General features: G+C 47.8%; 1 protein-coding gene across 2 annotated transcripts in view; it reads left to right on the top strand.

Moving 5' to 3' along the window:
* Positions 1–16,837, top strand: part of LOC134945223 (multidrug resistance-associated protein 1-like) — a 337,654-nt gene that overhangs the window by 314,898 nt on the left and 5,919 nt on the right. For both annotated transcript variants that reach the window (XM_063934380.1, XM_063934379.1), the window contains exon 31: positions 8,547–8,741. In XM_063934380.1, the coding sequence (XP_063790450.1) occupies positions 8,547–8,741 (195 nt within the window). The remainder of the gene's footprint in view (positions 1–8,546; positions 8,742–16,837) is intronic.

Here is a 16,837-nt window from a genome sequence, read left to right on the forward strand (position 1 = left end):
TGCCACCAGTGGCACCTTGGGATCTTAACGTTGTGTTGGATTTCCTGAAATCCCACTGGTTTGAACCACTTAAGACCGTGGAACTAAAGTATCTCACGTGGAAAGTGGTCATGCTGTTGGCCTTCGCATCGGCGAGGCGTGTATCAGAATTGGCGGCTTTGTCATGTAAAAGCCCTTATTTGATCTTCCATATGGACAGGGCAGAATTGCGGACTCGTCCCCAATTTCTCCCAAAGGTGGTATCATCGTTTCATTTGAACCAACCTATTGTGGTCCATGCGGCTACTCGGGACTTGGAGGACTCCAAGTTGCTGGACGTAGTCCGGGCTTTGAAAATATATGTTTCCAGAACGGCTGGAGTCAGGAAGACTGACTCGCTGTTTATTCTGTATGCACCCAATAAGCTGGGTGATCCTGCTTCAAAGCAAACTATTGCTCGCTGGATCTGTAGCACGATTCAGCTGGCTCATTCTGCGGCTGGATTGCCGCATCCAAAATCAGTGAAAGCCCATTCCACAAGGAAGGTGGGCTCTTCTTGGGCGGCTGCCCGAGGGGTCTCGGCTTTACAGCTTTGCCGAGCGGCTACTTGGTCGGGTTCAAACACTTTTGCAAAGTTCTACAAGTTTGATACCCTGGCTGAGGAGGACCTTGTGTTTGCTCATTCGGTGCTGCAGAGTCATCCGCACTCTCCCGCCCGTTTGGGAGCTTTGGTATAATCCCCATGGTCCTTACGGAGTCCCCAGCATCCACTAGGACGTTAGAGAAAATAAGAATTTACTCACCGGTAATTCTATTTCTCGTAGTCCGTAGTGGATGCTGGGCGCCCGTCCCAAGTGCGGACTTTCTGCAATACGTGTATATAGTTATTGCTTAATAAAGGGTTATTGTTATAAGCCATCCGTTGAGTGATGCTCAGTTGTTGTTTATACTGTTAACTGGGTAAGGTTATCACGAGTTGTACGGTGTGATTGGTGTGGCTGGTATGAGTCTTACCCTGGATTCCAAAATCCTTTCCTTGTAATGTCAGCTCTTCCGGGCACAGTTTCCCTAACTGAGGTCTGGAGGAGGGGCCAGTGCACACCAGAAAGTACCTAATCTTTCTTTAGAGTGCCCAGTCTCCTGCGGAGCCCATCTATTCCCCATGGTCCTTACGGAGTCCCCAGCATCCACTACGGACTACGAGAAATAGAATTACCGGTGAGTAAATTCTTATTATCTCCATGGCACGTTTCTACAGTGTCGGGCAGCTGTACTATCTGTACGATACAATCATGGTACGTTTCTACAGTGTCAGACAGCTGTACTATCTCCATGGCACGTTTCTACAGTGTCAGGCAGTGGTACTATCTCCGTGACACGTTTCTACAGTGTCAGGCAGCTGTACTTTCTCATACGTCCTAGAGGATGCTGGGGTCACTTCAAGAACCATGGGGTATAGACGGGATCCGCAGGAGACATGGGCACTTTAAGACTTTCAAATGGTGTGACCTGGCTTCTCCCTCTATGCCCCTCCTCCAGACTCCAGTTTAGAATATGTGCCCAGGCAGACTAGATGCACAACTGAGGTGCTCTACTGAGTTTCTCTGAAAAGACTTTATGTTAGGTTTTTTATTTTCAGGGGGGCTGCTGGCAACGGTCTCCCTGCATCGTGGGACTTAGGGGAGGGAAGTCAGAGCTACTTCTAGGGAGTTTAAATGCTCTGCTTCTTGGCTACAGGACACCATTAGCTCCTGAGGGTTTGGAATACTAGGTACGCCTAGGGGTTCACTCCCAGAGCCCGCCGTCACACCCTTTGCAGAGCCAAAAGTCAGAAGACAGGTGAGTAGAAGAAGAAAAGAAGACTTCAGTGACGGCTTCTGAGGTACCGCACAGCGATCGCACGCTGCGCGCCAAGCTCCCACACACAGAGGCACTCCAGGGTGCAGGGGGGGGGGGGGGGGGGGGCGCCGCCCTTGGCAGCATATACACCTCAATTATAACACTGGCAACAGGGGACATAGGTGCTGGGGCACTGTCCTAACCCCTGCCAGTATAAAAATTTTTACTACAATAGCGGGACTGAAGCGTGCCATTGCGGGGGCATGGCTTAGCCCTCACAGCTCACACAGCCAGCGCCATTTTCTTTTGCTGTACACTGGTCCTTCCTCACACTGCTGAATGTATCATGGTGCAAAACGGGGTGGGGTGGGGGGGGGGGGGGGCGGTGTGCACAGTCAAATGGTGAAATATATGTGTAATATAAAGGTTTGGGGGCATTCTTTAATGTTCAGAACTGTTAATTAAGCGCTGTGTTATGAGCTGACAAACTCTGTCTGTGTCTCTCTGACATGCTGGGTACACGTGTTTTCGGCATGTCTGAGGCGGAGTGCTTCCCACAAACGGCCGTGGGAGTGACCCTGTTGGCACGGCCGACTCCTGATACATGTGAGTCAACATGTAAGTGGATAGACAAGTGAAAACTATATTGGGGACACAGACGCGAGGGGGTGGCCCTGTCGGCACCTCCGATATATGACTGGGTAAAAAAATTGCATATTAATGTAATGCATATCAAAAAGGGCTATGTATATACGGATATATATATATATATATATATATATATATAGTAAGGTTGAATAATTCGGTGTAAGAGACACAGGAATATCTATGGATGTATTGGTCATACCTATGTTTCTCTCAGACCCCTCGGAGTCGAAAACTGGTTATTTTGCCCAGTTACTACTCCATTATACCGACACGGATGCTAATTCCTGTGTCGACCATAATGCTTCCTGATGAGATCCCCCCCCCCCAAAAAAAAGGAGCATTTAGTACATAATTAGTACATAATAAGGACGTATTAACGTCACTGTGGACCCTGCTGTTCTGAACAAAAGGGTCTATGTGTGTATATGTATATATATTTGTATGTATTTATAATACTGCTGAAGTAACATTCTTCATTCTCATGTGCTGAACGCTCTGTTCGAGAAGGTCTGGGTCAGCCCTGACAAGATAATTTCAAATCCTCAAGAGGATTCCGATTATTTATTCTTTTCCCGCCGCGGATAGAATAAAGTGGTGTCACCGCCTATTCTGCACGGGCCCCTGTCACGAAGCCAGCGGATCATTTGTGGGAAGCTTTCGTTATGTTCTAGTTATGTGTCCACGCGTACGTCAGTTAGACCTGGTCATTACATGCGCATGGGGAGTAGTAGTATTCAAAAATGGTCGGTTGCCTGGTCATCCGTTATAGATACCCTGGGGAGAGATGGTATACTCCTTACGTTGCATCGTATCAAGGACGCTGCAGCATGCTTTTGTGTGACTGCAAGGGATAGAGGACTCTTGGGTTCGCGGGCCGATTCCATGGTTTCGGCTAAGAGGGAGTTGAGTATTCACCAATGGAATGCTGAGGTTGACTCAGAAAAGATATGGAGTCTCTTCCAGATGAAGGGGAAGCCCGGTTCGGTGATGACCTAGTTAATTTGATCTCGGCAGACGCCGTAGGTAGGTCTACCTTCGGGGCCTATGTTCCCTCACAACGGATGATGACGCATAATTGTCAGATGCAGTCATGTCAGCCCGATAGATATGGATTCCTCCTTCTTTCTTTGCAGGTAGAGGAAGGAGAAAAGGGAAGAGGTCAGCAGCCTCTTCAAGGTCACAGGGGCAGAAATCATCCTCTGTTTCTGCCAGATCCACCGCATGACGCTGGGCCTCTCTTGCGGGAGCCCACACCGTTGAGGTCACGTCCAAATCTTTTCAGTCGGTCCCGGAACGGACTTGGACCAGGTTTATGAATAGTGTCCCAAGGGTGCATACTGGAGTTTCCAGGCGTTTTCCCTCACCAATTCTTCATTATTACCGATTCTCCTCCGGATGGGGAGGGAGTATGCGATGCAACACAAGAGTTGTGTCAGGATCAGGTCATGGTCCTGGTGTCCCCTGTCACAATAGGGAGAAGACGGTTATTCAAGCCTCTTCGTGCTCCCGTAGCCAGATGGCTAGGTCAGACCAATCCAAAATCTGACATACTGTAATTTATATTTAAAGAAATTCAAATCCAATCTAAAGAAGAATAAAGGAGGTCTAATTACATTTTCCTTCGCATTAGTTTACCTGAGGTTTGCTATTCAGGATGGGCATTACCAGTTTCACCAGGGTGATGGCAGTAATGATGGTTCTCCTTCTCTAGTACGGAGCCACGTTTATCCCGTATGGGGACGATCTCCTGATAACGGCGAGATCAAGAAACCAGTTGGTGCAAAACGTTGCACTCTCCCTGACAGTTCTTCAACAACAGGGTTGGCTCCTGACTTTACCAGAATCACTAATGGCCCACCGACGCGGTTGTCAGTTATGGGAATAATACTAGATACTACAGAGAGTTTTTTTTCTTCCAGTGGAACAAGATCTGGAGATCCAGAGTCTGGTCATACGAATTCCGAGACCAGCTGGAGTGTCAATCCATCAATACATTAGAAAAGATGGTTGCGGCCTACAAGGCCGTTCAGTTGGCAGGTTCCTTGCCAAGGTGTTCTAGTGGGTCCTGTGGGACGAGGGGTCCGGTTCCAACCTACACATACACGGGAAGATAATCCATGTTGTCAAAAGCCAGGGTTTCGCTCCTGTGGTGGCTCCACACCTCGCACTTACTAGAGGGACGTAGGTTCGGGGTCAGGACTGGGTCCTGGTATCCACGGATGCAAGTCTCCGAGGCTGGGGAGCTGTCACTCAAGGGAAAAGCTTCCAAGAAAAATGCTAAAGTCGGGAAGCCTGCCTTCACATGAATATGCTGGAATTGAGAGCCATTTACGACGGCCTTCAGCAGGCGGTACATCTTCTTCAAGATCACCCCGTGCACATCCAGTTGGATAAGGTAACAGAAAAAAGCAGAGCGGAAATGGCAGAGGTGACGAAGATCCTCCGCTGGGCAGAAAAATCTGTAAAGGCTCTGTCGGCAATTTTCATTCCGGTGGACAACTGGGAAGCATGGTTCCTCAGCAGACACGATCTCCGTCCGGGAGAGTGGGACCTCCACAAAGAAGTCTTCGCAGAGGTGACAAGTCTTTGGGGAGTTCCTCCAGTGGGCAGGATGACTTCTCGTCTCAACGAGAAACTTAAAAATTTGATGTTTCATGCGCTTATGACTAATATAGCTGCTCAAATAAATAGGATAGATAATGGCAAAAAATTGAGTGCTTGACAAATTAATAAAACTAAGTGGAACCTGTAAAGAAAAAATTCAGTTAACATATGTTTACAGCTCTTTTTAGAGCTTTGTTTGCGGTATCTGCACAGTCCATAGGAGATCTACCTTTCCCTACCTCACTCTGTGTTCACGGGATTCCTCAGCCTGGTGTTGTTAAAGGTTGTCCATGGCTTGTGTGGTCTTTCTACCCACCGCTGCGTCCAGCGGGGGAAGCGGAGTGCGGCGGGGTTTGGCGGGTGACGTCACTCGGCGGCGTCCGTTCTCCTAGGCGGCAGGATGTCTTGTCTGTAGTACCGCTATCCACCAACGCGTTGACAAAGTGCTAGAAACAGCACGAAACGCGTTGGTGGATAGCGGTACTACAGACAAGACATCCTGCCGCCCAGGAGAACGGATGCCGCCGAGTGACGTCACCCGCCAAACCCCGCCGCACTCCACTTCCCCCGCTGGACGCAGCGGTGGGTAGAAAGACCACACAAGCCACGGACAGCCTTTAACAACACCAGGCTGAGGAATCCCGTGAACACAGAGTGATGTAGGGAAAGGTAGATCTCCTTTGGACTGTGCTGATACCGCAAACAAAGCTCTAAAAAGAGCTGTAAACATATGTTAACAGAATTTTTTCTTTACAGGTGCCACTTAGTTTTATTAATTTGTCAAGCGCTCAATTTTTGGCCATTATCAACGAGAAACTTAAAAACAAAAAAAATTGTTCCAGGTCAAGAGACCCTCTCAGGCAGTAGCAGTAGATGCTCTGGTAACCCAGTGACTATTCCAGTCAGTGTATTCCTTCCACTTCCACTGATCCCAAAAATTCTCGGGATAATAGGAAGAACAAGGGTTGGGGCAATTTTCACTGCCCCAGACTGGCCAAGGAGGGCTTGGTGCTCAGATATTCAGGAGTTACTTATTAAAAGATCCTGGCCCTTTTTCCTCTTCGCAAGGACCTACTAAGGTAGGTACCGGGCGTGTACCTAGACTTGCCGCGGCTACTTTTGACGTCATGAGTGTTCAGCGCCGAATCCTACCCCAAAATGGTATTCCCAAGGAAGTCATCCCCTCTCTTGTTTAGGCCTGGAAAGGAGTAACGTCTAGACATTACCACCGTTTTTGGAGAAAATATATGTCTTAGTGTAAATCCAAGACAGTTTCAACGGAAGTGTTTCAGTAAGGCGTTTTCTCCGTTCCCTACAGGCTGGGGGAAATGCAGACTGCAGTTGGGCTCCATTATGGTCCAGTTTTCAGTATTGGAAATTTTCTTTCTGAAACTATTAGCTTCCCTGCCGGAAGTTCAGTTTGCGTGAAAGACATGTTGCACGTTCAACTTTCATTTGTGCCTTTGGTGGCACCTTGGGATCGTCATGTGGTGTTACAGTTCCTTCAATCACATTGGTTTGAACCTTTACATAAGGTGGAGTTGAAATTCCTCACTTGGAAAGTGGTCAGCCTATTGGCCTTGGCATCTGCACGGCAGATGTCGGAGTTAGCGGTCTTGTCTCTCAAGAGCCCTTAGTTGATCTTCCTGGAAGATAGAGCTGAATTGAGGACACGTCAGCAATTTCTACCGAAGGTTCACATCGACCAGCCTATTGTGGTGCCTGTGGCTACTGACGCCTTCGCTCAGTCAAAATCTCTGGATGTGGTCAGAGCGTTGAAGATTTATGTCGCCAGAACGGCTCAGATTTGGAAAACAGGCTCTGTTTGTCCTGTATGCTCCCAACAAGGTTGGGTGTCCTGCTTCCAAGCAGATCATGGCATGCTGGTTCCGGAACACCATTCAGCACGCTCATTCCACGGCTGGTTTGCTGTTACCGATATCGGTGAAAGCCCTTTCTACTAAATAGATGGGCTCATCCTGGACGGCTGTCCGGGGGGGTAGGGGGTCTCGGCATAGCAACTTGCCGTGCAGCTACTTGATTGGGGTCAAACACATTTTGCAAAGTTCTACAAGTTTGACACCTTGGCCGATGAAGACCTTAAGTTGGTCAATCGGTGCTGCAGAGTCATCCGCACTCTCCCGCCCGTTCTAGAGCTTTGGTATAAACCCCATGGTTCTTGAAGTGACCCCAGCATCCTCTAGGACGTATGAGAAAATCGGATTTTAATACCTACCGGTAAATCCTTTTCTCTTAGTCCGTAGAGGATGCTGGGCGCCTGTCCCAGTGCGGACTGTATCTGCAGTTATTGGTTGAGGTTACACACAGGTTGTGTTACGATTTTTGTCAGCATATTGCTGCACATTCTTCATGCCATTGGCTTGGGTTCTGTTGAATGCCACGTTCTGCGGCATGCTTGAGGTGTGAGCTGGTAAGATGCTCACCGTGGTTTAACAATAAATCCTTTCCTCGAAATGTCCGTCTCCCTGGGCACAGTTCCTTAAACTGGAGTCAGGAGGAGGGGCATAGAGGGAGGAGCCAGGTCACACCATTTGAAAGTCTTAAAGTGCCCATGTCTCCTGCGGATCCCGTCTATACCCCATGGTTCTTGAAGTGACCCCAGCATCCTCTACGGACTAAGAGAAAAGGATTTACCGGTAGGTATTAAAATCCTATTATCTCCATGGCACGTTTCTACAGTGTCAGACAGCTGTACTATCTCCACGGCACGTTTCTACAGTGTCAGGCAGCGGTACTATCTCCATGGCACGTTTCTACAGTGTCGGGCAGCTGTACTGTCTCCATGGCACGTTTCTACAGTGTCCGATATCTATAATAATTTAATGCCATGATCCTCAATGTCAGACAGTTTTACTGATTGCCTTCCATGAGTGTCAGATAGGTCTACTAGCTGCCTGCCAAGTTGGTCTTTGTGAATGCGTCAGACTTAATAGCATAGAATTCCACAAAGCCTTTTCTTTCTTGTCGGACTGGTTGGATTCTCCTTTAGAACAATTGATGTGTTTATAAGACCATTAACATGTGCTTTCAACAAGAATTTTCAAATCAGTATATTCATTTGGAGAAATAATTAAAAAAACAAAATGATGGAGTTCTGTAGTATGAGTTTTGCTTTTTAATGAGTCCTGTACTGTAGAACCAAAATGAGTTCTTCTACTATCGTACAGCGTACCTGAGAAATTATCTCCTTGATTTACTTTACTGCAAACATTGTTCTTGTAATTTAAATATTTCAAAGTTCTGATGTCTGAACCAGTGAAACATTTAGAATTCTTCCAAAGCAATCTCAGATTTGATAGTGTTATAAAGGTATGTACAGTATGTACATACAAAAATTGTAGGAAAATAATAGGAAGGGCCTATGCTGCTCTACCTTTAAATTCTTGTGTTTGATAATACAATATCACCACTTGTATATATATTCTAATGCTAAAATGTATTCTGTTGTGATTTAGTGTTGGTCAACGGCAGTTGGTTTGCCTGGCTAGAGCTCTTCTGCGTAAGACCAAAATCTTGGTGCTAGATGAAGCTACAGCAGCTGTGGACTTGGAGACCGATGACCTAATTCAGTCAACCATTAGAACAGAATTTAAAGATAGTACTGTTATAACTATTGCTCACCGCCTCAATACGATCATGGATTACACAAGGTAAGAGCTGAATTTCTGTAAAATAATTGAAAAAGTTATTTGTGCGTTCATTTACTGTGGAGACAATTCCATCTGGATTTAATTATGCCTAGAGCTTTTCTATCACAAGCCCTTTTCGTTGCTCTGTAAATCCACAGCTAACTCTTGTTGACCCATAGATAGACTTACTATACCATCCCTTTAAACCAGGACACATGAATTACACAGGTTATTTAGCTGCTTAAAACATGGTGAAATGCAGGTTTGAAGTCAGCCAGTCCCAGAAACTGTGGAATTCATGAATGCCCCGGTTTAAAGGGATAATATGGTAAGCCTACCCAAAGATTCCCGGATAAGTGCCCAGAACTATTCTTTAACACTGAGGTTCCCAAACTTGGTCATCAAGACACCCTAACAGTCCAGGTTTTAAGTATATCCATGCTTCAGTACAGGTGATTTAATTAGTTCCTCAGTCAATTTGATTATACCATCTGTGCTTAAGCATTGATCACCTTAAAACCTGGACTGTTAGGGTGCCTTGAGAAAGGAGTTTGAGAACCACTGAGTTAATGTGTTTGTAGCACCCGCAGTAAGGGCTTCCCTGAGGCTTGAATAGAAATCCATGTTAAGTTTAGCCTGTGGGCTTATCGTGGGCTACAACTTAATAGCCCTTGCCACTGCTAAAAGCCCATGGTAATTAACTTGGCTAATTGTATCCAGTCCTTAGTGTGATAACCATGTGTAGACTGTTTCAGAATGGTTGCTGCATTAGAGGAAGCACAGGCTTGTCGTTTTATTTTGCTGTAGGATCCTGGTATTAATTAACAACATTGTTTTCCTATTTGATAATGTTTATGGATGTCAGGATTCACATGGCATCATGCTTCAAAAAGCAATTTGCAAAGCTTTCCCACATCATTTATACCAGGGATGGGGAACCTTCGGCCCTCCAGCTGTTGGTGAACTACACATACCAGCATGCCTTGCTACAGTTTTGCTATTTGGCCATGCTAAAACTGTTGCAAGGCATGCTGGGATGTGTAGTTCAACAGCAGCTGGAGGGCCGAAGGTTCCCCATCCCTGATTTATACGGTCATTAATTTTTACCAAATTTTTCAATCATGAAATAAATTAAGGTCTGATAAAGAAATCCATTGGAATGTTTGTTGGGGAGTTCAAATAAGCCAAATTTGCAAGGTGATCCAGCTATATAGGCCGTTGACTGTGTTGACAAAACTATGCAATATAGTGGGATGCAGTTACATTGCCGGCACTTGGGATCCTGGCATTCAGGATACCGACGCCGGAATCCCGACCACTGACAATACAGACAGCCGGAATCCCAGCTTACAGGGACTATTCCCACTCGTGGGTGTCCACGACACCCATAGAGTGGAATAGAATCTGTGGCGAGTGCAGCGAACCCTCAAGGGGCTTCGTTGCGCTCACCCTCCTGACAGAATTCTGGCAGCCGGGATCCCGGCGTCGGTATGCTGACCGCGTGGATCCCGGCTGCCAGCATACCATACCCAATGCAATATGGCCTACACATTTTTAGCTAAATTGTTTAAAGATCCAGCTATTCGGTGATTGGGCTGAACAACTACAGTAGATAGCTGTGCATTCAGTTAATTTTAGGATAAAACCTCCACATTAAACCAGGTCGTTTAGAAAGCTTACAGTTCACTGGCCAAACATGATTATCACTAAAAATTCTAATTGTCTCCCACATTTTGGGTAACTTGGCACAGCCTTAAAATGCACGATTACATATATATTGGTGGGAGCTTTACATTGATGACTATAGTCAAAAGAAATACAGAAAACTATTATTGCTTTTACTGTTCATTCACAGATAACCAAGCTTTTCTGTTCTTCATTGTTTCTGCAATGAATTGGGGGGGTCATTCCGAGTTTATCGCTCGCTAGCTAGTTTTAGCAGCCGTGCAAACGCTATGCCGCCGCCCACTGGGGAGTGTATTTTAGCTTGGCAAAAGTGCGAACGCTTGTGCAGCCGAGCTCTGCAAAAGAAGTTTGTGCAGTTTCAGAGTAGCTCTGAACCTACTCAGCGCTTGCGATCACTTCAGCCTATTTGTGTCCGGATTTGACGTCATACACCTGCCCAGCGAACGCCCAGCCACGCCTGCCTTTTTTCAGACACGCCTGCGTTTTTGCAAACACTCCCTGAAAACGGTCAGTTGACACCCAGTAACGCCCCCTTCCCGTCAATCTTCTTGCGGCCGCCAGTGCGAAGGAAAACTTTGCTAGAACCTGAGCACAACCACAAAGAGCTTTGTACCCATACATCGCGCGTGCGCATTGCGGGGCATACGTGTGCGCAGAAATGCAGTTTTTTCACCTGATCGCTGCGATAAACGGCAGCGAGCGATCAACCTCGGAATGACCCCCTATGTTAAGTCTGTTAACCACTTGCCTGGCATGGTCGCATCAGATGCGACCGTGCCTGCAAGTGCTCTATCTAACCTGGTTGCACGGGATGCGACCAGTCAGATAGAGAGTGTTAGCAGTGGCAGGGAAGGGAAACTTCCCTCCGCTGCTGCTGTCAGAGGGACCGGAAGGTCCCTCTGCCTCGATACACTCTCCCCTACTGATTGCCATGCTGCCGATCACTGCTAATCGGTCAGCACGGCAGGACCCCCTACCTCCAGCGGCTGCAGACAATGGCAGCCGCTGGGGAGTGTAAATTAACCCTCCCAAGCCACCCCCAGGACCCCCCTGTATTGGTGGGCGGCACTCCAAGGATTTGTAAAAGATTCCACAGCTACACAAGCTTTAGTGATAGATATATATATATATATATATATATATATAGATATACAAACAGAAAGTTCAGCACTCACCAAAGCAAGCTCACTTATTTTCACAACATCAATAAATAAATGATGGGGGTTTAGTTAGTGAATTGGCCAATGCACGGAAGCCTGCAAACTGCTCGCCAAGGTACCCCATCTTCATGGAGGTCCTACACTATCACAGTCTCAATGTTTTATATATATATTTCTCTGACGTCCTAGTGGATGCTGGGAACTCCGTAAGGACCATGGGGAATAGCGGCTCCGCAGGAGACTGGGCACAACTAAAGAAAGCTTTAGGTCACCTGGTGTGCACTGGCTCCTCTCACTATGACCCTCCTCCAAGCCTCAGTTAGATTTTGTGCCCGGCCGAGGTTGGATGCACACTAGGGGCTCTCCTGAGCCCTTAGAAAGAAAGTATAGATTTAGGTTTTTTATTTTCAGTGAGACCTGCTGGCAACAGGCTCACTGCAGCGAGGGACTAAGGGGAGAAGAAGCGAACTCGCCTGCTTGCAGCCGGATTGGGCTTCTTAGGCTACTGGACACCATTAGCTCCAGAGGGATCGACCGCAGGCCCAGTCCTTGGTGTTTGGTCCCGGAGCCGCGCCGCCGCCCCCCTTACAGAGCCAGAAGCAAGAAGAGGTCCGGAAAATCGGCGGCAGAAGACATCAGTCTTCACCAAGGTAGCGCACAGCACTGCAGCTGTGCGCCATTGCTCCTCATGTACACCTCACACTCCGGTCACTGAGGGTGCAGGGCGCTGGGGGGGGGGGCGCCCTGAGCAGCAATATTAACACCTTGGCTGGCAAAAATACCACAATATATAGCCCCAGAGGCTATATATGTGGTAAATACCCCTGCCAGAATCCAGAAAAAAGCGGGAGAAAAGTCCGCGAAAAAGGGGCGGGGCTATCTCCCTCAGACACACTGGCGCCATTTTCTCTTCACAGTGCAGCTGGAAGAAAGCTCCCCAGGCTCTCCCCTGTAGTTTTCAGGCTCAAAGGGTTAAAAAGAGAGGGGGGGCACTAAATTTAGGCGCAATATTATATATACAAGCAGCTATTGGGGAAATTTCACTCAGTTATAGTGTTAATCCCCACATTATATAGCGCTCTGGTGTGTGCTGGCATACTCTCTCTCTGTCTCCCCAAAGGGCTTTGTGGGGTCCTGTCCTCAGTCAGAGCATTCCCTGTGTGTGTGCGGTGTGTCGGTACAGCTGTGTCGACATGTTTAATGAGGAGGCTTATATGGTGACGGAGCAGATGCCGATAAATGTGATGTCGCCCCCTGTGGGGCCGACACCAGAGTGGATGGTTAGGTGAAAGGTATTAACCGACAGTGTCAACTCCTTACATAAAAGGGTGGATGACGTAACAGCTGTGGGACAGCCGGCTTCTCAGTCCGCGCCTGCCCAGGCGTCTCAAAGGCCATCAGGGGCTCAAAAAACGCCCGCTCACTCAGATGGCAGACACAGATGTCGACACGGAGTCTGACTCCAGTGTCGACAAGGTTGAGACATATACACGATCCACTAGGAACATCCGTGACTTAATCCCGGCAATAAAAAATGTGTTACACATTTCTGACATTAACCCAAGTACCACTAAAAAAGGGTTTTATGTTTGGGGAGAAAAAGCAGGCAGTGTTTTGTTCCCCCATCAGATGAATGAATGAAGTGTGTGAAAAGCGTGGGTTCCCCCCGATAAGAAACTGGTAATTTCTAAAAAGTTACTGATGGCGTACCCTTTCCCGCCAGAGGATAAGTTACGCTGGGAGATATCCCCTAGGGTGGATAAGGCGCTCACACGGTTGTCAAAAAAGGTGGCACTGCCGTTTTAGGAACGGCCACTTTGAAGGTACCTGTTGATAAAAAGCAGAAGGCTATCCTGAAGTCTGTATTTACACACTCAGGTACTAGACTGAGACCTGCAGATCGTGCTGCTGCAGCGTGGTCGGTGACCCTGTCACACATGAGAACATATTAAAGACGTCGTCTTAAATATGAGGGATGCACAGAGGGATATTTTGGCGGCTGGCATCCAAAATGAATGTAATGACCATTCTGTCAGGAGGGTATTAGAGACCTGTCACTGGACAGGTGATGCTGACTTTAAAAGGCGCATAGAGACTCTGCCTTATAAGGGTGAGGAATTATTTGGGGATGGTCTCTGGGACCTCGTATCCATTACCTCAGGTTTCCTCACAGACTAAGAAAGCACTGTATTATCAGGTACAGTCCTTTCGGCTTCAGAAAAGCAAGCGGGTCAAAGGCGCTTCCTTTCTGTACAGAGATATGGGGAGAGGGAAAAAGCTGCACCAGTCAGCCTGTTCCCAGAATCAAAATTCTTTTCTCGCTTCCTCTGAGTCCACAGCTTGACGCGGGGGCTCCACAGGTGTAGCCAGGTACGGTGGGGGGCCGTCTCAAAAATTTCAGCGATCAGTGGGCTCGCTCACAGGTGGATCCCTGTTTCATTCAAGTAGTATTTCAGGGGTACAAGCTGGAATTCGAGATGTCTCCCCCCCGCCGTTTCCTCAAATATGCCTTGCCGACAACTCCCTCAGGCAGGGAGGCTGCGCTAGAGGCAATTAATAAGCTGTATTCCCAGCAGGTAATACTCAAGGTGCCCCTACTTCAACAAGGACGGGGTTACTATTCCACACGGTTTGGGGTACCGAAACCGCATGGTTCGGTGTGACCCATTTTATATTTAAAATCCTTGAACACATACATAAAAAAATTCAAGTTCAAGATGGAATCGCTCAGGGCGGTTATTGCAAGCCTGGATGAGGGGGATTACATGGGATCCCGGGACATCAAGGATGCTTACCTGCATGTCCCCATTTACCATCCTCGCCAGGAGTACCTCAGATTTGTGGTACAGGATTACCATTACCAAGTCCAGACACTGCCGTTTGGACTGTACATGGCACCGAGGGTGTTTACCAAGGTAATGGCCAAAATGATGATACTCCTTCGAAAAAAGGGAGTTTTAATTATCCCGTACTTGGACAATATCCTTATAAGGGCAAGGTCCAAGGTGCAGTTGCTAGTCGGGGTAGCACTATTTTGGAAAGTGCTACAACAGCACGGTTGGATTCTAAACAGTCCAAAGTCACAGCTGGTTCCTACGACACGTCTACTGTTCCTGGGGATGGTTCTGGACACAGAACAGAAATAAGTGTTTCTCCCGGAGGAGAAAGCCAAGGAACTGTCATCTCTAGTCAGAGACCTCCTGAAGCAAAAACAGGTATCGGTGCATCATTGCACGCGAGTCCTGGGAAAAAATGGTAGCTTCCTACGAAGCAATCCCATTCGGCAGGTTCCATGCAAGAGGGCCGCAGGTTCGGCATACAGGACTAGGTCCTAGTGACCATGGATGCCAGCCTTTGTGGCTGGGGGGCAGTCACACAGGGAAAAAACTTCCAGGGATTTTGGTCAAGTCAAGTGACTTCCCTACACATAAATATTCTGGAACTGAGGGCCATTTACAATGCCCTGAGTCAGGCAAGGCCTCTGCTTCAAAACCAGCCGGTACTGATCCAATCAGACAACATCACGGCAGTCGCCCATGTAAACCAACGGGGCGGCACAAGAAGAAGGATGGCGATGGCAGAAGCCACAAGGATTCTCCGATGGGCGGAAAATCATGTGTTAACACTGTCAGCAGTGTTCATTCCCGGAGTGGACGACTGGGAAGCAGATCTTCTCAGCGGACACGACCTCCACCCGGGAGAGTGGGGATTTCATCCAGAAGTCTTCCAAAGGATTGTACACCATTGGGAAAGGCCACAGGTGGACATGATGGCGTCCCGCCTCAACAAAAAGCTATAAAAGATATTGCGCCAGGTCAAAGGACCCTCAGGCGATAGCTGTGGACGCTCTGGTAACACCGTGGGTGTACCAGTCGGTTTATGTGTTCCTCCCTCTGCCTCTCATACAAAAGGTACTGAGAATAATAGGAAGGCGAGGAGTAAGAACGATACTCGTGGTTCCGGATTGGCCAAGAAGAGCTTGGTACCCAGAACTTCAAGAAATTATATCAGAGGACCCATGGCCTCTGCCGCTCAGACAGGACCTGCGGCAGCAGTGGCCCTGTCTGTTCCAAGACTTACCGCGGGTACGTTTTGACGGCATGGCGGTTGAACGCCGGATCCTAAAGGAAAAGGGCATTCCGGAGGAAGTCATTCCTACGCTAATTCAAGCCAGGAAAGATGTAACTGCAAAACATTATCACCGCATATGGCGAAAATATGTTGCTTGGTGTGAGGCCAAAAAGGCCCCAACAGAGGAATTTCAACTAGGTCGATTTCTGCATTTCCTACAAGCAGGAGTGTCTATGGGCCTAAAATTAGGCTCCATTAAGGTACAGATCTCGGCTCTGTCGATTTTCTTCCAAAAAGAACTAGCTTCAGTACCTGAAGTTCAGACATTGTAAAAGGAGTGCTGCATATTCAGCCCCCGGTTGTGCCTCCAGTGGCACCTTGGGTACTCAACGTGGTGTTGAGTTTCTTAAAATCACATTGGTGTGAGCCACTAAAAACCGTGGATCTAAAATATCTCACGCGGAAAGTGGTCATGTTATTGGCCTTGGCTTCGGCCAGGCGTGTATCAGAATTGGCGGCTTTGTCATATAAAAGTCCTTATCTGATTTTCCATATGGATAGGGCAGAATTGAGGACTCGTCCCCAGTTTCTCCCTAAGGTGATATCAGCTTTTCACTTGAACCAACTATTGTAGTGCCTGCGGCTACTAGGGACTTGGAGGATTCCAAGTTACTGGACGTAGTCAGGCCCTTGAAAAATTATGTTTCCAGGACGGCTAGAGTCAGGAGAACTGACTCGCTGTTTATCCTGTATGCACCCAGCAAACTGGGTGCTCCTGCTTCTAAGCAGACTATTGCTCGCTGGATTTGTAGCACAATTCAGCTGGCGCATTCTGCGGCTGGACTACCGCAGCCAAAATCTGTAAAAGCCCATTCCACAAGGAAGGTGGGCTCATCTTGGGCAGCTGCCCGAGGGGTCTCGGCTTTCCAACTTTGCCGAGCTGCAACTTGGTCAGGGGCAAACACGTTTGCTAAATTCTACAAAATTGATACCCTGGCTGAGGAGGACCTGGAGTTCTCTCATTCGGTGCTGCAGAGTCATCCGCACTCTCCCGCCCGTTTGGGAGCTTTGGTATAATCCCCATGGTCCTTACGGAGTTCCCAGCATCCACTAGGACGTCAGAGAAAATAAGATTTTACTCACCGGTAAATCTATTTCTCGTAGTCCGTAGTGGATGCTGGGCGCCCATCCCAAGTGCGG

The sequence above is a fragment of the Pseudophryne corroboree genome, chromosome 7 (assembly GCF_028390025.1).
Source record: "Pseudophryne corroboree isolate aPseCor3 chromosome 7, aPseCor3.hap2, whole genome shotgun sequence".
NCBI lineage: Eukaryota > Metazoa > Chordata > Amphibia > Anura > Myobatrachidae > Pseudophryne > Pseudophryne corroboree.